This window comes from Lepisosteus platostomus, chromosome 10 (assembly GCF_059453375.1).
Source record: "Lepisosteus platostomus isolate fLepPlt1 chromosome 10, fLepPlt1.hap1, whole genome shotgun sequence".
In the NCBI taxonomy this organism is placed as follows: domain Eukaryota; kingdom Metazoa; phylum Chordata; class Actinopteri; order Semionotiformes; family Lepisosteidae; genus Lepisosteus; species Lepisosteus platostomus.
In genome coordinates this window covers 15,016,849-15,044,770 of record NC_142620.1, presented here as the reverse complement: position 1 = coordinate 15,044,770, position 27,922 = coordinate 15,016,849, and the positions used below count along the sequence as shown (strand labels likewise).

General features: G+C 35.5%; 1 protein-coding gene across 2 annotated transcripts in view; it reads left to right on the top strand.

The window, feature by feature from the left end:
* Positions 1 to 27,922, top strand: part of rgs6 (regulator of G protein signaling 6) — a 140,378-nt gene that overhangs the window by 100,679 nt on the left and 11,777 nt on the right. For both annotated transcript variants that reach the window (XM_088648377.1, XM_088648376.1), the window contains exons 3-16: positions 6,490 to 6,589; positions 11,850 to 11,900; positions 12,349 to 12,455; positions 16,396 to 16,447; positions 17,353 to 17,417; positions 18,491 to 18,567; positions 20,207 to 20,288; positions 20,477 to 20,551; positions 20,859 to 20,957; positions 21,662 to 21,723; positions 23,472 to 23,582; positions 23,742 to 23,867; positions 24,820 to 25,006; positions 25,921 to 26,010. In XM_088648377.1, the coding sequence (XP_088504503.1) occupies positions 6,490 to 6,589; positions 11,850 to 11,900; positions 12,349 to 12,455; positions 16,396 to 16,447; positions 17,353 to 17,417; positions 18,491 to 18,567; positions 20,207 to 20,288; positions 20,477 to 20,551; positions 20,859 to 20,957; positions 21,662 to 21,723; positions 23,472 to 23,582; positions 23,742 to 23,867; positions 24,820 to 25,006; positions 25,921 to 26,010 (1,284 nt within the window). The remainder of the gene's footprint in view (positions 1 to 6,489; positions 6,590 to 11,849; positions 11,901 to 12,348; positions 12,456 to 16,395; positions 16,448 to 17,352; positions 17,418 to 18,490; positions 18,568 to 20,206; positions 20,289 to 20,476; positions 20,552 to 20,858; positions 20,958 to 21,661; positions 21,724 to 23,471; positions 23,583 to 23,741; positions 23,868 to 24,819; positions 25,007 to 25,920; positions 26,011 to 27,922) is intronic.

Genomic DNA, 27,922 nt, shown 5'->3' with positions numbered 1-27,922 from the left:
AAATCAGTGGCATTTCCTCTTCTGTATTATAATCAAGTATATGAGATCAATGACCAAAAGGTTCTCTCAGGATGCTCAACCAGTGATTGATAAGAGCACAGACTGAAAACAGTAGCCTGTCATAAATTATCATTAGTTTAGTTGCCATTTTTACCCAAAGCAACATATTTGTACTCATTTTTAAGTTCAAAATCCTAGCTACTAATCCACAACACAGATTGGAATATGGCAATATACAATTTAGGAATATGATGTAATTCTCAAAGTAGTAGCACACATCTGGGCCCAGCACATCTAAGCTTCAATGGTCTTAAGCTAGCTGTGTGTCCAACTGCTTGCTGTATGTGCTGTGAACCGAGTGGATTACTACCTATAGGTGCCTGTCAGCTGGCAAGCCCATCATTAGAACACAAGAATTTCATCCAAAAGTTTCTTAAAGAAAACCAAGTTCCTGGCTACAGCCACAAAGTTGTGTAGCTTGTTCCTGCAATCCTCTGGGTAGAGAAATCTCCAGTTCTCAGTTTCAAATACAGTTACTCATAGTTTCCACTTGTGACCTCTGGTCACTGTTCGCTCTGAAGAAAATAACTGCATTGATTTTTTCAGGATTTTGAATAGTTGTGTCGGGTCCCACCATAATCTTTTCTCTTCATGACTGAAAAGGTTCAGTTCTTTCAGCCTGTTGATATAGTTTATTGCCTTAAACTCCAGAAAGCATCTGGTTGCTCTTTTCTGGACATATTCCAGCAATATATTTTAATGAGGTTACCAAAATTGTACACAATATTCTAAATAAGGTCTAAAAACTGTGTGTTGCAAAATTATAACATAACATCATTTATATTTGAATTATACTGTACATGTTTGAATATATAGGCTAACATTATGCTTGTCTTTATTATTTCTTCCCCACATTTTTTAAAAGATGTGAATAATGTGTCAAAATAAAAAACAAAGTCTTTTTTATAAGTAGTCTCTTACAGTTTAGTGTTTCCCATTCTGGATTTATACATTAGTTTAATTTGCAGTATGTTTTTACTTCCAGCATGCAAAACGCTTCAATTAATGTTCATAATCTGCCAGGTGTTTGCCCAGTTTTGAATTTAATTTGATGCTTCCTTTGATTCTTAGTCTTCTCTTGTTTGTTTGGGAACAAGCAGTGTGAAAAATGGCTGAAGTCTCAACATCACATAGTTCAGTGGACATGTACAGTGTCTTCATGTCTCCTGGGTTGGTATAGGGTTAGCAAAGTTCAACAACCATTGGTTATTCAAAAATGGGAAGTTAATAAAGGGGTTTAAAGTGATACTGTAGTCTTAATTACAAAACAGAAGGAGAACACAACACGTGTAGTGTACTAGATCTTATTTGTATATTCTGAACAATCCACCGACAAACATTTACTGACTTACAGTTAGGTTGCATTTAACATGCTCTAGTGTAAAGGATCTTGAACACATTATTTATTAAAATGTAGACTCAAACCACATAACTGAATTTGGATTTGTGCCACTAGCAATACAGGGAGTCCAAAAAGAAAAAAATGACTCAACTACAGGAGACAGTACCATTTCCTCTCAAGGAATTAAATTGATCCGCAGACAGCTCAATGAAATTTAAAATGTCTGCATATGAGTGCAACGTGCTCTAGCATTACCTTCAATTCTTTGTTCATTTTTAGTTCTATTGATTAAGAAAAACATATGATGACAAACACAAAAAGACCTATGGGGATATCTAGTTTAACCAGTAATGCATGTGTCTTGATGTTTACTCCCGCAGCTGTACAAAGTAGAGTGAGTGAAATTAAAATAAGGGAAATCTGTCCATATCAGTGTTTTCTGATCCCAATGTATTAGTACCTGGAAATACTGTACATCCTTATCAATCATTCTCGCCAATTTTCCATTTACCTCAGGTGATATCAGCTTTTTAAACTTGTATGAAGTGCTCCTAATATTAATGAAAAACCAGCATGACTGAACTGAAATTGAATGAACCATGGCAAGCTCTCACAGAATTGCAATAATATATTGTCATTGTAAATACTCATAAAAATACCTCATGGACATCTATTTTGAGTCCTTGCGTTGGATGAATGTGCATGGTAAAACCTTTGTCATGAAACACGAATATTGAAAATAAAAAAAACATCTATCACTGTTTCAGTCCGATACCATTTGTTTTATGTCAGAAAGCAGGATAATTTGTTTCTGTAAAATGAAATGTACATTGCAAGAACAGCTTGTTAATTCTGTCTGTATGTGTTTATTTTACTTGCTACTTTTTTGTTAATGTCTGTCACTACTCGTACTTTCTCTAGTAAATGCCCTGGCATTCCCACATGTACTAGATTCCACACCCGCTCATCCAGGAACTAATTATCCAACCACGTCTCGATATTCGATATTTCGATATTTGATATTCAATTAGATATATATTTGATATTTAAACACTCTTCACCGGCTTACCTACGCTAACTATTGAGAAGTCTTCCCCACCTTTTTCTTGTGCACGCTACTATTCTCGACCTGGCTCCTTTCACTACCCGACCTGGTTCTCCTAATTTCGACTTTGCTCTTGCCTAACTACTTGGATTTTGAATTTTGGAATTAGTTTTGCTCATACTACCTTCCTCACAGCTTTGCACAGGGGTCCAACACCTCACCTCTTTCAGAATCCTTGACAATGTCATTCTTGTGGATTTATTTTAATTTTGTTATTCAAATATTCAGGTGTGAAGGCTACAGAGTTTATAACATTCCTTGATGTGTGTTATATGGAATACTTATTCAGCATGAAAATGTTTAATAAATGTTGTTGTTCCTTTTAGTTAATGGTTTATAAAACTAGAGCAAGACATAATTAATCAATTTTTCATAAAATGAAGGTGGCCACCTTCAGTGTAACCTACTACAATACTGTATATAGTCAAGTTAGCTTGGTGTGAGATTAGTATCAGATTCTAAAGTCAGGCCTCGTCAGTTGTGGGGTGTGAGAGGGAAGCAGTTTAGTTTCAAGTCAGTTAGAGGCTTCATTCTCCTTTTTCTATGAGTATAGCTTACATGGTGTGTGTATTCATCACATTAAATTATTCTCTTCCCTCCCCGTGCTCTGTGAATGCTACCCTTCATCACTCATGCTGGGGCGTACCTAATTTTAGGTCCTATCTGAAGCTGCAATAATAACTGGACTGATGTATCTAAAGAAGGTGTGATTTTTATCTCAACCTTCCGGGAATCTTTGTGACAACTTGCCTTATTTGTTTTGCTATTCCAGTTGTTGCCACGTTACTGGTATTCCTGATAAGAAGTCTGGTGAAATGTGCAGTCTGGACCATGGGAAATAAATAGGTTTTCGATGCTAAAAAACTGAAAACGAATACTCTAGTCAGTTGTAGAGACATCAGCTCACAGTAAATGCAAGGTTTGTTGTTGTGGTAGGCTCTGGAATCAATCAAATCTGTCCTGGTGATTTATCAAAATATGAGGAAATCTTAATTGATAACCAGTGTTATCATCCATGAAAAAAAAAATCCACTTAAAATTTTAATTTAATTTAAGAGGCTGCAGCTTTTCATGAATTACATGACTGCCAAAATATATACACTACATTATCACTATATTTTATAATCACTAGAAATTCATAATTATAAATCATTGTATGATTTGGCAATTTTCTTCCTTTAAGTTAAAATTATACTGAAAATATGAAAAGCACTCAACATAAAAATGATATGACTGGAATTTGTGATGTTCTAATGAATTGTGATGATGTTAATAATTGAAAAATTAAAGCTAAACTTCTCTCTGTGTAAGTTAATCTTAATGAATTGCTGTAACTTTTTTTGGCCTATATTAAACCTCTGTGGATTTAATTATTTAATGATCTTTTTTAATATTATTATTATTGAATTAGTGCCATCATAATTAAATTTGTCAGGAGTGTGTAATTGCAACAAATTGGTACATGAACTTTAAGCACTCCAAAAATCACTCTTTAATTACACAGCTGGTGATAATGAAAAGATGGAATTAAATGGAGCAAAAGAGGAGACTGGTAGGTTCTGATAGTTGGGAACATCTTAAGGAACTGCCACAGGACTCCTCCCTGAAAAATGGACTCAGACAAGTACAAATCAAGCCTCATTACCTGCTTTTTCTCTGTAAAATGCTGTGATGGTCGTGACACTGTTTTCACACAAGAAAACCTGGGGTGTTTCCAAAGCATTGTTAAATCATTTAACCATCTCTGAAGTCAAGAGCAGACACTAGTATCCATTGCTTTCCAGTTCCATGGTGAAGGTTATTATTTAAAGCCTAACACATGTTAGAATTACATATAAATGAAGACAAAAACTGTTTAAAATACTTTCTTTACTCAAATTATCTGGTATAAAATGTATCTTCCTTACTTCTGTAAGTGTCAGAGCGTGTGTTTTAGTGTCACTAAAATTCAAAACTGTGGCAAAAGACTCTAGTATTCATAATAAGGTAGAGTGCAGATAATACAGCTGAGGCCTAACTCTGAAAAGGATAAGAACAACTGAACAATCATTCTTGGCAAGTTTAATCATTTGGACCTGCTCTTCAGTGAACCTACAGGATAGACTAATGAGAAAATAAAATAATATACAGTTAATCTTCGAATATGAATAGTGATTTATATGATTTTAAGTTTTAGCTTTTTCAAATGTGGTGCAACATTAGAGCCATGCTATAACTGACAATAAAATAGTGTATTTCGCCATCTTTTTAATGATCATAGTCCTTTTTCTCCCTTCTTCTACCAAAAGGAAAAAACTGACTGATGCCAAATTCTTTCTTAAAGGTTACAGGGTGCCAGTCTTTTATTTAAAAAAACTATGCCACATTGTTTTACAAAAAATATTTCATAATGGAGAATGTAAATACTTTAAATGTGATAAGAATGGCATCTTCCATTAATTGTATCCAAGCAGTTTTTCTAACTGTAGCCAAACTCGCAATGTCTGAGTGTCATTTCAGAGTACTTCCACAATTATGTGGGGCTTGAGAGAATGGCACTAGGTGATCTCACAAAGCACTAACTTGCTTACAGAGCCAGCTGGAAACAAGGCATAAGTGTCATTCACTTTGCCTCTTACTTGGATTGAATAGAACTAGCGAGGAGTGAAATAATAACACTGTTCAGAATAGTTGTATTTCTAGATTTATTTTCTTCTGCACCAACTTTAGAAGTGATGAGCATTTAATATTTGCATGTGTGGGAATAGGTGATTTAACAGCAGTAGTTGTGGTCATTCAAGAAGTCAGAATATCCTATATTAGCTTCCTGTAATGTAGAACTGCAGCACATTTTCTGCAGTAAAACAATATTTTAGAAAATTATCTTACATAGAGTAGTAGTAGACATAGCTCAATTAAGTCTTGTAATAAGGAATAACTTCAATAGAATATTTGTTGTTTAGATGTCAAACTTAGATGTCAAACTTGGAAGCACAATATGAGCTGATTTCAGCAATTTGTGATTGGCAAACTGTCACATACAGTAGCTGTGTACTGTATGTATATAAAATATGACCCACCAGTATATTGTACCATTTTCATAAACATGTCATACACTGCAAATCACTGTACACCTGAACATTACAGAATTCAGTCCCTATCTGTGGTTTATTCATTTGGAAGTGCACTGTGGACAATTAATTATTTTAATTCAGTTTTAAGACTTGTATCGTTTACCACAAGTGTCAACTAATTTAGTACATTTTATATTTCAGTACAGTGCAATCACAATTTGCCATGTCAAACTTATATTTTCTCTTCCTGTAGTTTCACCATTACTACACCACGCATTTAATTTGGTGTGCCATGGTCTCTTGCAAACCCATGTATGCTTTATCATGCTTTGCAGCATTTTAACTGGGCTTCGTTAAGGTTAAGTCTTTTTTATCAAGGTTTCCATTTTATTAGAGAAAGCATAAGGGGTACTTACACTGTACTTATCACTTACTGCGTTTTAAACTCACTTGGCTTCACCTCATGCTTCATCACCACCCAGTATATGGTAAACAGAACCATGCAATCATATTTTATTCCTTACATATAAAGCTGATCACTCAGAGTAGCTGACACCTCTATGAGATTTTCACAATTGAATGTGTTTGTGGTCTCCATAGTTACTAATACACACGTGTGGTGCTTCTCACAATCAAAATGGAAAATGAGTGATAGTAAAAGCAAAGGCAAAATAAAATGAAATTTGAATAGAATACAAATTATAAAATTATTGCTTAAATCTTTTGAAATACAACAATACACTTCATTCATCTATTAACCTTGCCCCTCTGCTGTTACTGTAGCTGGAGTAATGATTGGTCAACACCTATCTGTTAATTTACAGTATCCAAGCCATCCCAGTTATCGTACTTAAAGAGGAATATGGAATACAAGAGTGAAACTTGAGAATGTTCATTTGATTCTCTTTGTCTTTCTCTTCCTTCTGCAGATTGAGGACATTATTACCCAGATACAGGATGAAAAGGCGGGGGGCGTGCCAATTCGGACAGTGAAGAGTTTTTTGTCCAAGATTCCCAGTGTTGTTACAGGTAGCCACAAGACAAGTGTTTATTCTGCATCCTAGTTTGTGTGTTCTGAAAAGATGCATTTGTGTCTCCCCTTTTTCAATTGATCTGCAACAAATTACGGTGAGGGATGTGAAGGTGTTGGTCTAGTTCTGCGTGCATCTTATAGTGTTTTTAACAGAAGTAAATGAGGAGGTCAAATTCCTTACCTTGGTCTCCAGAGCATAAATATCTCACACCCCCTTTGCACTTTTTCTTACAGTTTGAACTTGCTCTTGACAGAGACCTTTCATTCATTGTCATTTCTGCACATCCCCCATGCTCATCACTTGGGTTCCACCCCGTCTTCTCCTTGTGCTTGCCATCTTCCATTAGGACAAATCTCGGCTGACGGACCACCATGCTCCTCTTCCAAGCAGGTTCAGAAGCCACCCTTTCCACTTCTCTTCAGACAAGTAGCTCTTCACCCTGTACTTCACCAGCCACTCACAGCAACCAGCTCACCACAGCCCCCCCTGGTAGCTGCTCTTCTATTCCACCTCTTTATGATGCTGCCACCCCTCTTTAGGGCTTGGGACCTACCACAGGTGTTTCCTCTCCTCACTCCTATCTTTCCTCCTGTCAAACTTTCTGCATTCCCCACTTGTGTGCTCTCTTCTGTCTTCCCTTTCAGCCCTCTTTCATCATTGAGTGCCCAGCCCAACATACCATCAACCCCAACCTACTGTATCTCTGGTCTTTGTGTCTCACCGTTCCCCAGTCCTGTTTTCCTGCTGTCCCCGTAGGATTTTGCTCCAGCCACTGACACTCACTCCACTGCATTGGCAAGAGCGTGCAGCACCAATCGTCACTTGATCCAGGTTCCTCATTCACAGCTATGGTGCCTTCAGGGGCCATGAGTGGAAGCAGTGGAAGGCGGAAGTAAGGGAGAGTTGGTGGTTGACATCACATCAATAGAACACCCACAGGAGCAACAGGGCAAAACTAAACTTTTTACAGTTACTAGCAGTAATTCTGCATCAGGCTACCAAGCCATCCTCATCTTTCATACTCCTTCTGGGTCAGCAAAGTATCTTCCACAGACCACTCATGTAATCCCGGTCGCCTCCCAAACAGATGTTCTGGAGGAGGTCAATTTCCTAATTTTGCCTACCTCCACTCTCCTACTCATAGACAGTTAAGCTGCTGAGCCCCTTTCTGGAGTTTCTTTGTCAAAGCCCTCCCTGCACCCCATCTTCACCCTTGCAGCAGACCCATGGCTCAAATTACTCAAATTAAATTTGTGGATTGCAGTTCCTTCTGGATGCATTTTATTTACTGTATGTACTGAAAAAAAGAGCCTATAAATATTCATTGTTCTGAGACCATCTGAGGAAACATCTGTTTACTATATCATGTAGCGGATGACCAAAGAAACATTTGGTTTTAATGCCATATTAGCTATCTAATTGCTTTTTTTTTTTGCTTGGATCTTAGCCATTGATGATGTTAAGAAATCTATTTTTCTCCTTCCAAATCCTGGATATAACATGAAAAGGCAAGATGGATATCAATCTGAACAGTGAAAAGTGTTTTGTCTAAGATTCCCAGAGCTATAATGCATTACATTGCAATGTGTTTTGCAGTAAACTACACAAATAATTATGTAGATCATAATTTTTTAAAGATAATATTTTTAGAAAGACAATATTTTGTGCAGACTGTAAGAAATGTTAAATATGCGATTGATATGTCTCTATACAAAATGAAGCGTGAGTGCTGTACACAGCTGTTTATATAGCAATAGATACTGTATGTAGACCTCCTTTACCTTCAAATTAATTGAGAATCAATCTACTTTTTGCAGCCATATTGCCCTGGCATTAAAATGTGTTTGTTTTTTGCAGTTTCCGTAGTAGCTACAGTAGGTTCTTCTACATAACCACTCAGCACAAGGCTTATCCTGTAAATCAATCATTAATCCTTACATAGTGAAAGGAATTAGAAGATCGTAGACATATTTTTGCTTGTGTGTTTGTGATGCAGTATGTCACTAATTCTGGTGCATATTTAATTCTTGTTTGCTCTCTAGGAGAGGTGTTTGTGAAATAATCATATTTCTGATAAATATTGTTATGGCCAGGCTGGGTACCAAAGTTGTGTTACTTTTCATATCATGCACGACTCAAGGTCTTTTTCAGAAAGCTTTAAATATTGTGTATCGTTTCAGGTGTTTGCCAGTAGTAGGCATTGTAAGCTAAGAGACAGGTAATCACAGATCATCAAGGCATGTTTCTGATGATTTAGTATACAGAAGTTAATTAAATAAAAAACATTCTCTTCTAGATTGGTAAAGCATTTTTAGAATAACAATATTGATTTCCATTTATGTTTGGGCATCCATAGTGTAGGAAGGGAGATTTTATTCTGTTTAGGTTCTCTGGATGCAAGATATTTTTATTTTTCAACCTGTTTAGGTTTTGCATACTGATTTTAGATTACAGTGATAGAATTATGGGTTTCTACATTAGGTCTGTATGACATATTCCTTTGGAAAACATAGACATGTACATATTGTGTAACGTTGTGTATTGTTGTGTATTGTGTAGTTCTGCTATTTTATTGTAAGTAAAAATTTCAGCGTGATTTATTAATTATTAAGAACTGTGCTGGAAAATATAAACAAAAACCACAAGCCTCTCATTTTCCTAGCAGGTTGAAATTAGCAAATTAGGATTGCCTCTTTGTATTAAAGATTGGTTCTCATTTGTAATATCTGTGTGCCTAATTCCAGATAAAAACTGTTGAAGTGTCCTACTGTATGTGAACACTAATCTTTTCTTCTTTCTGAGTGATGTTTGTTAACTTTTCAAGTAAAACACAACATTTTAGGCTTTGGTCTTAAACATTAATCAGGACATGGGACTGTCCTGATCCCATATTATTGGGATGTCTACTCACCCTTCTTCTACAAACAAAAAAAACTACCATTGTGAAAACAAGTGGAATTAGCAAAAAAATGGATATTCACATTTTGCATCCTCCATTGCATCCTATATTACAGACAACAATGAAACAAAAAAAAAGAAATAAAACTAATGTTTCCCCAGTTTTATTACAATTAGATAGTTTGATATACTCGTTTCTTACATTGTCAGATATGGAAAACAGAAAGTCTATCTTTGAGAACCTTTACAGAAGACACAGTGGAATAGTAAGAAGACAGGAACTGAATGCATCACTACCCTGTAAAGTGGCCTTTTAAACCATGATAACTTCCCAGAGTCCATTTTACAGTGCATCATTCCTAAACCAGAGAACACACATTTAACTAAATTAGTATAATGTATTTGCCCAATACAAATGATTCACCACACAATATCCCAATGGATATAATAATAAAAGCAATTACTACACGAAAATACACATAATAGCATTTCGATGCTTGAGGCGGAAACAAATGCACCTGCTTTAAGCTCAGCTCTATAGACATTATGCCAAACAGTGAGACTAAAACACCAAAGCTTTGAACAGCACACTCAAGATGCTGGTGTATTTGGAATTAACTAAAATTCCAATAATCAAAATTGGATTAAAAGATATTGGATTTGCCATAACAAAAACTCCTAAGCAGACACCAGACTCTAAAGTGTACTATGAGCTCAATAAACTCTTCCCTCTGGACTTCTGCAACTAAGATTACCTTCAAAGTGTAAGAGCTGTGTCTCCCTTAAGTTCACTGTAATGTTTCCAATCCATTTCTGAACCACTTTAATTACTGCCAATTTTAGATGCAAGTTCAGAATAATGACATATAGATGCTTGGTCAGCCAAAGGCCTAATATAATGTTATTGCTCTTACTGTGAAGCAAAGATAATTATACTGTATATCTGGTGTCATGGTTAAAAGGTAACTGCATGACTAAGACTTTTTATGAAAAATGAATGACCTGACTGAGTCAACAGGAACACCAGGGGATCTATTTGCCGATGTTCTCACCTCTCTTTCTGTGTGGTTGATCTACTGCTCTCTTCATTTCATACTGGCTCAGTTTCTTATGCTGCCCAGATATGATAACAGAGGCTATCCATGAGCAATACACATTATTGTTTTGTCTGAAAATTGTTTTGCTTTGTCAATCACAATCCTTTCTTTTGCATGCCGTACCAGCTAAGCCAGATTACATTTTTTTCCGGTTGTTCTCCTAATGTCAAAGCATTTTAGAGCACTTCACAGATATAATAACATATCCTTGATAATTGGAAAGCCCTTCTAAGCATTTTAATGCACCCTGAAAACTGACAGGGTTTTTCAGTTTAAGTGCTTCATAAACAGCATTCACTCAAGTGTTTTACCATGGTGTAAGGCTAAATATTTTTCAGTACATTTATTATATCATGTTGAAGAGATTAATTGTATAAGAATCAAAAGATAAACTGGTATTAATATCCTTTAGATATAATGTTTGATTGTGGCCCCAAAATGGCCAATTTCGTTCTAATATGTGTTTAGTTATTAAGAGATGTCACCTAAGACACAGATTTTTATTTTTCATAACTCTTGTCAGGAAATGTCTGTCATTCAAGGTCTAATTCCTTAATTTTCCTCTCACAGTAAATAAAATTTAAGGTCTAGAAACTCCAAGCACTCCAATCAATAGCTTCGGTATTTAAATGGAATGAATATTTTAATTATAAGTATAGATTACATCATTTCTAATGTCCCTTGATCAAATGTGGAAAACCATGTCTGCTCCGTTCAGCATGGTGGAAAACCAGAACTTTAAATATAATAATACAGTGAATCCAGGTTCAGAACTGGTACCCAACAGACACGCATTTACCCCTTATGAAAATAACCTATAGATGACCATTATGTTTCACAGAAATGTCCTGAATAATGAGGGCACTTTTCTAGAAACCTTGAGCTTGTTTTTGTAATGCAAGTTCTACAGTATCTTTCTTGCAAGGTATTCATGCACCACTCTTTGAGTTGTCATTTCTGTATATAGTAACAATATCGATCTTTAATAGGTGTATATAGGTATATAAGGTATATAAGTAATAGGTATAAAAGTAATTTAATTGAATAGGTATAAGTAGAATAACAGTATCTATATAATATATATATATATTACTGTATATAGATATTATAGACATATTTATATAAAGAGACATATACAGTATCTATATCATAGTATAAAATTATATCAAATAGTAGTAACTGATATAATGGAGCATAATTAATCAGTTTTTTTTAATCAGGATGGTTGTTGACATTATTTCTCATTCTTGTCATTATTAGGTGCAGACATTGTCCAGTGGCTCATGAAAAATTTAAATATTGAAGATCCAGGTAAGAGTATTGTCCAACAATTACAGGCATTAACAATAATTAAAAGAGATCTGTTTCCTTTCAAAATCTGACATAACACTTTATCTCTTTGCATTTGGCAAAGCACATTGACTCTGTTTTCCACATAAGTGAGAAGTAAATTTTCTGTCTTACATTATGAGGGATGCTGAAACAGACCAGCCAAGCTCACTGATTTAACCAAAGTTTCATTTTCATTTTTACATAGAGTTTTAGTATTTTTTTTATTTGTAGCTGCCAAATGTAAGCCAAGCATTTCATGCTTATTTATAGAAATTAACTTGTAGATTCAATTTACAATCCCCTTGACAATAAGCCCTCATTTGTTTCTGGATCGGATTTCTCCTCTACATTCAACTGATTTAAGAACTGAAGTATTGGCACCTGTTCGTTCTGAGATTATAAATGCAAATCTTAACTTGTTTTGCAGTGGAAGCCATTCATTTAGGAAGTCTCATTGCGGCTCAGGGTTACTTCTTCCCCATTTCGGACCATGTCCTCACACTAAAGGATGATGGGACATTTTATCGCTTTCAGGTGAGCCTTGCAATCAGTAGCTATACGTTCAGCCCTTGTGAAGAGAGTTCAGAGGGAAACGTTTATCATTTCACTTCCAGTTAAACATTCCTCTCACAGCAATACAACTGAAGTCTCGCCCAGGTGGAACAGAAGATGGTAGGATGTATTAGTTTTACTTCTTGATGACTTTCTTAATCATTTTTTGTCACTTTTGCTGGTATGTTGGTTAATACTCAGGTAAATGCGGGGATGTAGATAAAGGTACCAGAGGTAATAGTGGTAATACTTTTTAAAAGTCCTCCAAAAGTCCTTGGTTGAGATATTAAATTGGTACTGAATCCAGTATAAATGAAAACTACGTAAGTCTATGGTTTAGCATAGTGGGTTGTTACAGTTAGGGTTAGAAATACCATACAGCTATGACTGTTGCATTTTAGGTAACTTAATAAAGATTAAAACAGCAAACTTAATAAAAATAAAGACAAGTCCAAAACACCCTTCATATTATATTTTAACCGCATCTAAAGCATAGATGTAACATTTATTAAAGCTTAAAAGGAACCTTAAACATTGCTCCACTTCAAAACTAGAAATATGCTGCTGTTAATATAATTTATAAATATTGTACATTACCATTATATCTTGACCATTTTTTTAGATTTGTGTTCACTTTGTCATATACAGTATATTGATATTTCATTCAGGGTTACTTCTGAATTTCGCATTACTTCATAAGGATGGTGTGAGTTGAGATTGAAGCTTACTGTATCTTTAAAGTTTTTCACGAGCTGGATGTTGGCTTCTGTCTGTGTTTAATCCTAACACAAACTCTATCCTCAACTCCAGCCTGCAACAATATTTGAAGGTAAGAACAAAATATCGCTCATATTTTTGATCCCAATAAAAACATCGCTGTTACATTAATTGTGGCCTACGTTTAAGGGAAAGTCTAACCCTAAACTTACAAATACATGGTGGTAAGTATAATTGTACTGTAAATGCACCTGAAGCAAGGATTTGTGTGTACTCAGGTGGAGCTACAGATGTACAGTAAGTAAGGGCATTTAAGGTTCTGGAACTGCATTTAAAACCAAAAACAGGAGGACGTTCTTTACCCACTGTGTTGTGTGAGTATGGCCCAAGCTACCCAACTATGTTGTTGTTTCAAGAAACAGCTGGATGAGATCTTTGGATCAAGTAACCAACTACCATATAATCAAGGTTTTCCAAATGGTCCCCTCTCATTCATAACCATTCCTATGTTCTTATAAAAAAATATTAGTTCTATTTTGAGACTTTTGTGAGGGATTTTGGTCACTTATGCTTATATCTTGGATTAATAATAAAACTAAAGTAAAATGAATAATAAGCAAATAATATGGAATACTGATAAAGCATGGTTTAGGATTATAATTTTTACTGGGATTACAATAACTAAAAAGTCTTCGCAAACCCATCAACAGTATTACCTCTACTACCTTTATCCATGTCCTCTGTTCCACCTGAGTATAAGTGAGTATTTAAAAATGACTCAAACAGTTATACAGTACAGGTGTTCCTCAGTTTACAGTACATCAATGAGCAGCCATGTTTCTCCATTGCTATTAATTAAGATGCATTCAAGCAAACGTATTGTTATAACAGAGTCCACTGAGTTCGTAGGAAAAATAGCATAACCTCAGTCTCCTAGGCTGGCTGTGCTAGTTCAAGTGCAACTCTGTAACCTCTGAACAGAGGTGTTACCAGTCTGACTTGCAAATGCACAGTTTCAAACCCACAGACTCCATCCAGTTTCAAATATTACCAGATTTATTCATAGCTTTCAATATCTAATACTTTAACTAAAACCCACATTCCTTCTCTTTAAGGTGCATCATCCCACAGAAGGTTTGAAAAAACAGAACAGTCCTGAAATACTTTTCATTGACTGTTCATTTATCACTATCAGATTTTAATTCTACTTTTCTTTTTCTCTTTACAGTAAACCTTCGGTTTAACACACTTTGTTTTCACTGACATAATATACTAAACGGGAGCTTTGTCTTTAAAATCAGTAATACCTGACTTTGCACGAATAAAAAAAAGGTCAAAATAGATGTTAGATAGGTTTAAAATACAGGAATATTAGTGGTGCCCTTAAGGGTTAGGTCAGTCGCTTATGATGGCTGTTGTCTGTGTTTCAAGAATGCGCTTTAGCTAATTTTATCCAATGTACAATATTTACAACACATGCAATAAAGAGCTTATATATTTATCATACAAAAACTACAGGAACAATTTTCATTGACTGTGTCAACTGCAATCCTTATAAAAATAAGTAAAAAAAGCCAAAAGGCTATCTACAGTACATACATATTTTTCTCATATAATACCGTGTTTTGGGAGTGGAATAAAATGTCTTTTGTGATTTAATGGAAAGTTGTCAATAATATACACCCCTCCCCCATTAGTTCATTATAATCAGGGTTTCCTGTGTCTTCTGTTTCAAATTGGCTTTAGAATCTAGAATCAATTCTTTGTCAACACACCATGTGCCATTTTTATTATAGACAGGGGAGGCAGCATGCACGTCACTCATGATTTAAATGCGCCAGAAATAGACATGTTATTTCAAGATAGAAGAGGCAACAGTCAACAGTTCGCATAAAAAGGAGATCCATCAATGTACTTGACCCTGCATGAGAAAATGCCACAATAAGACTGTCCTCTCAATGTGCTAAGAATAGCAGCAGTATCTTTGTGTGATGATGACTTAACCACCCCCTCCTTAGCTCTGTGAATGGACAAAAATGGGCTGCACAAACTCTGCTAGAATCTAAATTTCTAAAATTACTCATAGAGTATCACACTAATGTTAGTTAACTTTACTATTGAAGAGTAAACGTGAAGAGAAACATCACTGGCTTGAGCAGATTCTGCACTTGCTCTTCATATCCATGATAGTGCTTTTCTTCTTCTGAAAGATAAAAGCTGAAAAAAGTACAATTAAATTAATATTCATATATTTTAAGCACAGTTCTTGAAAATACAGTATATCTATCTAAACCTCAATTGTCTGTAAATAACAAATCATAGCATGTTCATTGAATTAGAAATAAGCCTAATAGCTCACAAATGCTATACAACATTGAGAAACTTAATAAAAACTCAAATATTGAGCCAAAACATTATTTTATTTCTAGTAAAAACAGATACATGTACAGTATGTATGCACAAGAATTTGAATTGCTTAACAAAAACAGCTGTGTGCTTTCTTTTTGTGTTGGTATTTCTGAAGTGTTCCTGAGTGTTTAAAGCTATGAATTATGTACTGTACAACAAATAAATAACGGTTGCATGAAAAGTTTAATTAAAAGACCCAACTACTCCTTCTTGTCCCCTATGGGATGGAATACAGCTGTAAACAAAAACTTAATCTGAGAAGATCCTTTTTTCAATGTATTTGAATGTGAAATATGGTTAGAGTAAAGGATAATGACTCCTTTGAGTATTGCATATTAGAATTGTTATTTATGGGTCATAAAACAATCATTCCTGTGGAATTCACATTTTTCCTGGACACTTCAATGTAAAATTCTGTTTTTGACCTTGTAACCTAATCATACACGTCTTGAAACTGTTGAAAAATCTGCAACGCTTCTCAGGAGAGTAAGGAGATTTTATCCAAAATAACAGTTCTGAAATGAACGGTATGATAAATAGCATATTGTAGTCGGAGCCTGAAATAAAAGAATGTCTTCATCAGGTAAGGGCTATTGTCTATGTTGCCATCTCTGGATTTGAAATAACATTTGCTTAACATTGTCTTGGTTAATTAATGGCTTTGATTTACTTATCACATTTTGTTCTGGGTAATTAGGTGGTAAGATAGAGAAACGAGCGTATTTGTTCACAGTATCCTGTACCATTGACATCAATGTTTTAAATGCCGTTTGTGTTTACATTTTTCCCCCGGCAGGCTCCCTATTTTTGGCCTTCACACTGCTGGGAGCCAGAGAACACTGATTACGGTAAAAATCCCCTTCTAGCCTCTTCTTATACTACAGGCCAGGGGCAGAGCATAAACCCACTTACCGGGACTGTTTTTAGCAGATCAGATTGCTTTCACAGGCTGAGTTACTGAGCTCATACTGACATTAGCCTCCCATTGCACACTTGAAATCACTAAACCAGATCTTTTTTTTTTTCCTAGCGGTGTGGATTTCTCCTCCCTTCAAAAAAATATAATTCCTAATTGCCTCCTACTGAAATGACTTCTTGGTTTATTCAAAGTGTATACACTTGCAATGACATTCAGACAAAAGTGTGTGACATTAAAAAAAACTACTGTGATATAACGTGAAATAAAAGAAACTGTCTCTCCTGAACACAGTCGAGTATGAAAGCTATGTAAGCTTTGACCTATGGTAGGCAGCTGCAGTAATCCGAAAAAAGATAGATGTTTCTTACTAGACTTTAGGTGACATGTTTGACAGAGTGCTGCTTACAATTAATACATTGATAAAGGACAACCATTAAATAAGTGTCAAATGCACTTTTAATAAGATTTGTCACATTCAGAATGGGATCAGGTGCAATCTTATGTACAACGACACTTGTTATAAAAGATGTCATTAAAATGAAGCATCTAGACACATAGCTAGAGGAGGATCCTATTTCATATTCGTTATCAACCTGTGAAAAATGGTCTGAAAAGGTTTTATTTTTTGTCAGTACATGTTATAGCGCTATAATGGTTCGATATGGGCAAGAATAGGCTGTCACAAATACAATCCTATTGTAGCATTATTACTTTTCTAGTTTTTGTATTCTATTGTGTTGACACCTCACAAAAAGTGTTCTTCCCACAGAATGTTGTTATTGCTAATTGTAGATATCAGAGTTTAAGCATTGTTTTCTATATTTCCTTTTTCAGCCATTTACCTTTGTAAGCGGACAATGCAAAACAAAGCCCGTTTGGAGCTAGCAGACTATGAGGCTGTGAGTTTCTTTAATTTAAAAATGTAACAAGGAAACTAGGAGCATATGGCACCAATCGCTAGTGGGGACAGTTGGTCATGGATGCTTGCTTTGTTAAACTTTCCCTGCAAATTAAGGTGGCATAAAATATCGCCTTACTGGAAAAACTGGTGTGTGCATTGAGGTGAATGTCAGATGAATAATACATTTTGAAAAGGGTTCGCATTTATTTTTGATATTGTTACTTTGGAACTGACCAAATAAAGACATGAGTGTGTATAGATAAGAATTAACCCAGGTCTTTAAATGTTCAGTGATTTCTTTCACTTTACAGACCTGCAATACAGTTTTTCAAATTCAAATTTTGAAAGTGTTTTCAAAATTAAATAGCTTATATACACACACAATTACTAATGCCTTCTCAGGAAATAATGGCAGGTACAGAAAACTTATCTGACATTATTACATCTCACCATATTAAGCCCTTTCCTCCAATTAGTTAAAATTTCATGTAGAAACAAAAAGCATTTGAATTGAATGATCACAAATCTGCATTTCAGAAGTAAACCAATGCTATTTTTAAGTTCTGCATGTGGGATCTAGTCAGAGTGCTTTTCTTCAAATGCCAAACTGTTCTGATGATTAAGTTGCTGAAGCCCTCAAATACTACACTATATTATATTGGATAAATTGTACCCACACAGTAATAAGTCCTGATAATCAGAAGATGTGGGAATTTCCCCACAGCATAAATTACATTTTAAATGTAAGGGAGCTGAAACTGTTTGTTTCAGGTCTTGCTTTATTTAGGACTTCTAAAACTACTATGAGAGTCAATGAAGTTCCCATAATGATAAAAAAAAACAATGGGTGTGTGTGTACACGGATAGGAATATACGTTTTTAAGTTTTTAGATAGACCCTTCTGTCTATGATGCCAGTAAGGATATCGCCATCTCTTCAGAGCAATGTTAAAATGAAGTTGCACTTTGAAAGCCTTTCTCCTCTTTACTTACAGTATAATCATACTGTACTGTATGTAAACACACTTGAAGGCAGAGTTTTAGACTATTTTTTTTTGTTCCAATTTGACAGGAGAACTTGGCCAGGCTACAGAGAGCATTTGCCAGAAAATGGGAGTTTATCTTCATGCAAGCAGAGGCACAGGTTAAGTAAGTAAAGTGGCTAGAGCAATATTTGAACATAAAATGATAAATAAAATTAATAAGAAAAAGAAAAATAATTTGTTAGACTACCTTTCTTCTATTTTGGAGCAGAAGAACAATCTCTTAGTCTTCAATTCAGTTTTATGTAATTTTACCTTTTCTGTTCTCTGGTCAAGGTCTGATTTTAGGTAAAGTAATACGGAGAGACTTTAAAAGTGAAATGTCATAAAAGTCTTCTTTTATTTTATTTTAACCACCCTGCATACATCTCTTATGTTTGTCCTAATACATTGTAGATCATACTTCTTGATATTCTTTCTGAAGTGGCAATATTGCTTGTTTTTTGTAGTATTGTGGCCAAATAATTTTTGGTCATCTGTAAAGTAATTATATTATGTTTATGTGCTTCATTAAGGTTTAATTTAATGCCTGAGTCTTGAGCTCCTATTACAAATCATAGTATTGGAAGTATACTGGTAGAAACATTGACAATACTGTACTAGAAACAGATCTTGTTAAACATTTGTCTAAATTCTATGGTGCTTTTTCTCTGCCAGACCTGGCCAGTGTTTGGTTTCAAATACTATTTCATTCTCTTTACAATTCAATTACTACCTTCCTGCGGGAAGGAGCTATACTCACTAGTTCAACACCACCACCTGCTGACAGATAGATGCTTGCACAGAGCATTCACCACTGCTCTTTCCTGCCACTTTTTTCTGAGTAAGAACATGTGGGTTTAATCTCATAGTACTGTGTATTGTGGTATTATATAAAGAGCTCTAGTATTTGTACAAGATGTCCTGTTGTTAAACCACAATTTGTGGTTCTGTGTTCATTTGTTTTACTTTTCCTTTAACTATAATAATAAACTATATTATTTTATATAATAAACTGTAAATCCTTTGTACTTTTTAATTAATTATATAGGAGTAGTGAAGGTGGATTATAGAATGCAGCACAACAATAATGATAAAAAATAACACCACCAAATTACTTTCATATTGAATATTTTATTCTTTAGTTTATAGTTTTTGCCGTGTCAAATTTGTCATTAACACTATAATACCCAAAACACAGATGAATATTTCTCATTATTGTGTTTCCAATTAAAATTGAAATGACTGACAATGACACCGCAGGTCGTACCTTGTACTGATTGTAATAGCAAGTGTAATAGCAGTGCCTAGTGAAGTCATAGTTAGGGCTGTGAACTCTCAGCTGGAGGGTTGTGCTTTAAATCCCTGCTGGCGCACTGCTGTTGTACCCTTGAGGACGATGCTTTATTCAGATTGGTCCTCCTGCTGTATACGAATGGGCAATCATTATAAATGAGAATGTATTCTCAATTAATCTTTCTGGTTAAATAAAATGTTGAAAAATTAACTTACATGATCCCTATAGAATGTGCATCACAGAATGATCCTTTATCGATTGGGAGCTTTATACAACTTGATGTGCATCATTTCCAATTTGTTCTTTATACATCCTTAATTTAAAATCCACAGATTAAATCTGTTGCTTTATATATAATTTATCTTGAAACTATGGGTTAGAGTGATGACTCTAGATATATATGAACTATCTTCATTATAAGTTATTAATGTTCCTTATTGAATGCTCTCATTTCACTTTTTTGATTTAGGGTAGACAGGAAAAAAGATAAGACAGAGAGAAAGATTTTGGACAGCCAAGAGCGAGCATTCTGGGACGTTCATAGACCGGTGGTGAGTATCTTGAAGCAGGGGTGCTTCCTATTTAGGAAATCCCAAAGATGAAGAATCCCTGGATGCAGGTTCTTTTTCATTTAAATATTCAATTCAAAGGCCACTGGTTCTTAGCTTGCTTTCTGGAAATCTCCCAGCTCCCCCGCACCGATTTCTCTGTGTTTAATCTTGCACCTCGTCTGTTGCAGCCAGGCTGTGTAAACACAACAGAGATGGACATTCGCAAGTGTCGCAGGATGAAAAATCCGCAGAAAGTGAAGAAGGTATGGATGCCGCAAGCAAAGCAAAAGCATGAGTCTACATATTAAACTAAAAAAAAAAACAGTTCAATTTGCTGTAGGTTCCTTCATTTCCTTTCTTTTTAATATACGCACGTTTACTTGCAAGAACATAACAAACAGTTGACAACATATATATATATATCTCACTGTGCACGATTTCTCAAAGACCTCACTGAAAGTAAAAACCCAAATCAGAAGAAAGTCAGTCTGCGGGTCCTTCTAAAGTTAAAGGTGACAGGTGGCAGTTTAAGCGAAATGTTTCCTGTTCCTTCCTTTGCCACGTGTTCAGTCAGTATATGGAGTGACAGAAGAGTCGCAGACAAGGAGTCCAGTGCACACGCCTGCACAGCCTGTCAGGAAAACCACCAAGGAGGATGTCAGGAAGGAGGTAACCCATTGAGTCATATACAGTATAACGATATTATTATGCAACGTCTTTTTTTGCACCGCGGTGACAGTTAACTTTCAGATGGGGACTCGTGAGAATCAATATCCTCCATACTGTAACTAATCAGAAGAGTTTCAAGGAGTAATAGTTTACTCAGTTCAACAGTTCAGGAAACTGAACTAATACAGTATGCCTGAAAAGGAAAAATCCCTTGAACTCTTCGTTAGGAGTTTCAACATTTGTCCCTAAAACTTATTTTAAAACTACAGATTAACTACAGGATTGTAAGTCCTTTGAACTTTTAATGACTTTCTTTAATTGGATTCTAAACAGAGTCTTAACTACTTGATGGACACTTTTTATTTCCTATCTTCAAGCTCTAGTGTGCACATTTGCATTTTCAGTTTTAATGGAGGTTGCTGATAATGAAATTGCTATCATTCTAATGTGCATCTGTTGAGGGTGGAGGGGCACAGAAAGGCTTTTCATCTCAATCCCAATGGAAGCAGTAAATACCATTTTGGATCATGATAAAAAATGTTTTTAACCTCTTTAAAATAATTTATTATATTAATATTAAATTATTATGGCCAATAAAGTTTAAATATTGGCATGTATAGTTTATTGCCTTGTTTTTGTTTCCATTCATCTGTACTGTGATCCAAAAAAGTATCCATTAAATACCTTAATTTTCTTTTTATCAGATCACATTCCTCAATATACAACTGGACAGACATTGTATGAAGATGTCCAAAGTTGCTGAAAGGTAAGTGCCTATTTTAAAACATCTTCAACCTTCAGCTTGAATCCAAACTTTGCATATTGCTATTATCATCACTTTCAACCACCGACACACAAATAAATAATTTATGAAGAAGCCAATTAACATACATGTGTTTGAACTGTGGGAGGAAATTATTATTATTGTGATTATTATTATTCTAACCTGAAAACAAATACATGAAGCTTCCTGTTATGTCTTTTTTGTTAACAACAATATCAATGGAATGACATCTTCAGTCCACAAACACAATTCAGTTGTTGGAAAGCATTGCAACCAATAGTAAACCAATGAATTGTCGCACACTGTGACAATCACTTTCAAATGGACACTACAATTTTAAGATATGAACAGGAAGAATTATTTTATTTGAGTTATATTTGGCTTATTTTTGCTAGGCCTTACATCACTGTTTTCTACATTAACTGGGAAACACAGCCAGATCGAATGGAATTCATCTCAGGAATAGCATCTCCTTTTGCAGAATATTTTTTTTCTGGATATCTATAGGATATCAATTCTTAAGTATTTTAGTCTGTGAACTTGAATTTGTCCTTGTCCAAAGAAGGTATTTCTGTTTAGTTGGCAAATTCTAAATATTATGTTTAATCCCAAATCAATTGTCTATTATTGTGAGACACAAAATCCCCAGTAAACTGTGTACCACAATGCTCAAGAGGTGTTTAAGAGTCCAAGATTTCAAATCTTTTGTTTTTTATGTTTGATTAAGTACAAATAATTGTTTCCCTCTCAAAATGACCCGGTCCACACCAAAGAGCTGATTTTTTCTTGTGTCACTCCTTTCAGAAGAGAAAGAATACTATCCTGATATTTCCAAACATTAAATCACTACTAATTAACATCAAAAGATCAGTCATTTATCTAGAAATAACCGTTTGACAAAAACAACTTAGTCATGTCCAAGAACACTGTTTTATAAATATGTGAAAATTTGTGTTTCCTCTTTATCATAAACCATTTCCCCTTTTTATCTCATCATAAAAGCAGGCTGCCATTTATATTTTACATAAAAACTGAAGAAAGTCTGCAAGTGAGTCCATTCCGCCCATCTAATTCTTCTGTTTCCTTGTAGTGAATTGATCTGAGGATCACATCTAGTTATTTCTTTAAAAGTGATTTCAGATTGAATTGAAGTGATCAGTTTCAGTTTAGGCAATATGTAGTTTTCTAGATTCCTCCTGGAGAAGGTTCTGAATGTGAGGATGCTCCTCCCTGCATTATTGGGCTGTATGCCTTTGGATGTAAACATGGGCCCACATTAAATCAAATTAAGCACCTGGTCCTTGAAGGTGGCTTTTTGTTTCTTGGAGGTTTCTTGGATTTGCCAGAAGGAAACCTCCCATCAAGGTCTAGGTTAGTCATATGCAATTGATGTCTGTGTTAGACGTTTTGGGTTTATCCACACCTTAGCTTAAATTAATTTTAAATAAGAGGATGAAAAGGAGGTCTCAAAATCCAATCCGGACCATGTTCTCTCTTATGTAGTTCAGGTAGGTGGCTGCGTCAGCATGCGTAGGCTGCAAAGGAACAAGTAAAGGTTTATGCTGAAAAGAGAAGAAAAGAAAAACAATGTTTTTTCTCGACTGTGCACCTAAATTAAAAGCTTAAGAATTAAATGAACATTGTTTTGCGAAAGGTTATTAAAAGAAAAAAGCTCAATGAAGTGGTTGTGGGTACAGTCATTTTGATTCATACTCTTCTGTTTCCTTCAGTCTCATGACATACACAGAGCAGTTCTTGGAATATGACCCTTTTGTGTCGATGCCTGAGCCGTCAAATCCCTGGATCAGTGATGACACTACCTTCTGGGATCTGGAAGCCAGGTAACCATCCATGGTGTTTACTGCAAATGCTGTATACAGTATCTTACCAAACAATCCCTTTAGAATAAGTATAATACACAGCTCCCTTCTGCCACTTCCTTTGCTGTGCTGGTAGAAATGTTTCATTATGCCTACAGTCTCTCTTCTTATTCTGTGAAGCAAAGAACCCAGTCAGCAACGTGTGAAGAGATGGGGATTTTCAATAGATGAGGCTCTGAAGGATCCTGTGGGGCGTGACCTGTTTCTCAAGTTCTTAGAGTCAGAGTTCAGCTCAGAAAATCTCCGGTAAGATCTGGCTTCGTGAATATAGCCTGTTCTTATACTTACACATACCCAGGAATTTAGGAAAGTAGGTATGGTAGCTGCGTCAGCAGATGTGTAGGCTGCAAAGGAACAAGTAAAGGTTTATTCGTTGCTGAAAAGAGAAGAAAAGAAACACAACATGTGGAGGCTCCACAGCCAAAATGTTGTGTTTCTTTTTGACACCCGAAGAAGGCTCCACAGCCGAAACCTTTACTTTTTTGAGTAATCCCATATTCCATGTTTGTTCACTGAATGCTCAGGGTTTGAACACACTCTTATATTGGATGAAATTGCATTATCCTTTTATTATTTGCATATATTTAAATAGATCAAGTAAAAAAGTAACTGATTAATAAATTATTGTGGAAGAGATGATTAGAAACAAGAGTTAAGTTATGAATGCTTACTGCAGATCCCATTGTGTTATATTCTGTAATTAGAATTGATTATTACTTTGTTAAAATAATGGAATTTCACATTTGATGATCTGGCATTCTCAATTGCTGCACTCTTAGTAGCTTTTCAAATTCACTTAGCACAAAGTTATTAGGAATTAGGAGGAAAAACCACATTTGGGACATTAGAGACACAAGGGAACAAACAGATGGTTGAGAAAAGAGCTTTAATTTTGAAGAGTCAGCAGGAAGTGAGGGCTGAGTGATACTTTGTAGTGGTAAGCCTAATGAGAAACCATTAGACATAAGAAACCAATGTAGCTTCTTGTCTCAATGTCTTTCATGGATTTAAAAAAAATCTCAAGTGACCTTATGCTCACTGTTGAGCAACAGGATGCTCTATTCTCACAGAAGCCACCATGTGCCATGGAATATATTAAACACCCAGCAGGGAGAGCTCACTGAAATGAGTACACAACTTAAGAGGTGGAGTCACCAAATCATTATACTGAAGTTCTGCCTCTCTGTGTCCATGGCAGATTCTGGCTGGCTGTACAGGATCTAAAGCGGCACCCCCTGCAGGACGTCCCAGCTCGGGCTCAGGAAATTTGGCAGGAGTTTCTGGCAGCTGGTGCTCCCAGTGCTATCAACCTGGACTCCCACAGTTACGAGCGTACCAGCCAAAATATCAAAGACCCTGGCAGGTACAGTTTCGAAGACGCACAGGTGAGTCACTTTCTTTTACTTGATAGGAGGAAATGCTTGTACAATAAACCTGTTGTTCCAGAGCTGTAGACTTTGCTTCGCTGATTCAACATTTTTACATTAGTGTGCAGTGAGCCTCTCGGATTGGTTGACCGTGCATTCACAGTACAGTATATGCAACATTGGGTGTTTTATTAAAGACGAAAAACAGAGTGAACAGAGTATACTGTAAATCACCTTTGTGAAAAACGGTTTAATAAATTCAAATGGGCAATGACACTTCATTGTGGGTTTAATGTTTTCACACGTGTAAAGGAGCTACTATATTCCGTCCACATGTCCTACATTATAACTTAGTAATGTTGAATGATGACAATTAGTGTAATTATTAATATGATTTATTTGAGTTAAAAAATATGATGTTCTGAATAAGAAGTCTTTACTTGCTGGTATATTACTACCATGAAAGATGGTATACACTGTGTGACTTATACTTTAACTTCCTTAAATTTTGTTTGTTCCAAACTTGAAATTTGACTTCTGTCTTGTCAAAACTTTTGATTTCCATTTCTTCCTACAAGTTACAAATTGCTACATTCAGTGTACTCCTTCCTACTTACCCACTCTGAGGACGTTCTTTCAGTGCTCCTGAAAACTTCAGCAACGTATTACATTTTACCTGTATAATAGCAGTAAGTCCAAAACAAGTGAACATCATGTGCTAAAGCCAGACCTGTGGAGATCAAAAGAACCTGTGAGGTCAAAACTGATTTAGCTTTACAAAGAAGAAGTGGGGAAGGTCAGGTGTTGTAAAACCCCTTCCCTGTGCTTTAACTTGGACTGTTTCCCCTATGCTTTCTGTATACTGTGCTGCTGTATTAACAGTGAGTAAGGAGTAATTCTGCTGCAGAATCAACTGTCTTACTCTTTTTCAGGAGCACATCTACAAGCTGATGAAAAGTGACAGCTATGCACGTTTCCTTCGCTCCAACACCTATCAAGATCTCCTCCTGGCAAAAAAGAAGGTGGCACCTTTATATTACTTAAATTTCCTTCACATCCTGTAGCTGTAGAAAAACTTCTGTAGGGAGTAGCAGTTAGTGCAGGCCAGCTGAGTTGCTCTAGATGTTCCAATCTTTCACTGCGGGGGCATTTAAAAATGTGTCTGCAAGACTGGCTGTTTCCTGAAAGAGACATTTTCTTCAGTCTTCGGAGCTGCACTTTGAGATCGATTTTGCAAGACGTAATTTAAAGCAAAGAGAAAGGGAATTGGTAATATTATAGCTCCCCGTGTACAGTACACTGTACACTCTAAAATCACACAATACATGCAAAATAGAGGGAAATAAGTTAGTAAGTTTTGTTTTTCCTTGTTTTTTTCTATCTGTTCATGAAGTCATACTGGAATTTCTCAAATCTTACATTTTATCAATGCTTTGTCCAAAACAATCCAGAACTAAAGCAACACAGAAATCCAAAATGTTTCTAATAATAAGGAAATGCCATTCCTCTCATACATATCCCCCAGTCATTCCTTTATAGGAAATAAGACTGTTAAAACAACAATAATAAAGTTACAAAATCAAAAAAAAAATAAACAAATATTCAGTCTTTTCATAAGCATTATAATATGAAAGGCTGACAGCTGTACTTGCCTTACACTAAAGCTGTAAAATGTTTTTTTTTTTTATCTCCTGCAGTGTCCCACATTATTGTTGAGTTTCTGGGATCTTATCACAAGTTTTTATGTGTGATCCTAAATAATCAATCTCCAGCATATTAGGTACTGTAGTTCATCAAGGGTGGTTAAAACACATCTGGGAGTGGTGAAGGCTTAAACAGTGAGGAAATGTCCAGTGGGGTATGGAGTATTAATTATACTGGTGTTCTTAAGCTCTCAAAGCTTTGTTTGGATCCTGCTTCCAATTCACAACACTGCTAAAATCTTTCACTTTCTTTCTCCTGTACACACACTAAAAATGATCTGGCTGAATAAATGCCAAAAAGTAAGTGTTTTAAAATAATTTTCAGTGACACTCAGTTCTTCACTGATTGAGGAACATATGATTTCAGCACAGCTAAAAGCTCTACGATCAAAACTCCGATCAATGTGGTTCTGAATACCATGGTTAAATATGACAGGTACTGTATGTCTAAGATTCTTGCCAGGTACGTCTCCATATTTAAAAGAAAATATGAGTCTTCTCAATTTTGTTGTAAGTGTGGGCCGAGGGTAAAAATGTAGACAGAAAAGGAAAAACTATTAAAATATAGGTCATATACTGTAGTGTCTCCCATTTTGACAGACATTATAGTCACCAATCCACCATTATATTGGTCTGTTGCACACTGAACAACTTCATGCAAACCATCACAAATATGGTCACACATATGATATACAGTGCGTGCAAAATATTCAGGCTGTCCCTATGGTGTCTCATTTTGTGATCAAACCTGATCAAACTGAAGAGTTCTAAGGGTAGCATGTAATTAATATTAGACACAGGCAAAAACTAAAGACAGACTGAAATCTGTTTATTGCATATGTATTCAGACCCATGAAAACAATTTTTGTCCATGCACATTGAACAGAAATTATAGCCACCTGTATGTAAATCTCTACAAACTTTTTTGCCCATACTGTACTTCTAGGAAGGCACTCTCAAGTTTCTGAGGTATTTTGTATACACAACATTTAAAAGTTTTTCCACAAATTCTCAGTATGAATCAGATCAGGATATTTGGAGGGCTGGGTCACTTCCTTAATCTTAATGCAGTCCAGTGTAACTTTGGTCTTGTGCATTGGATCATTGTTCTATTGAAAGGTACGTGGCCAAAATATTGTTGACAGATGCACATTTGAACTCTGTAGCTCTTTTATAGATGTTGTTGGCTTCAAATGGGCATCTCTTATTTATTTCCTCCTTGCCCTGCTTC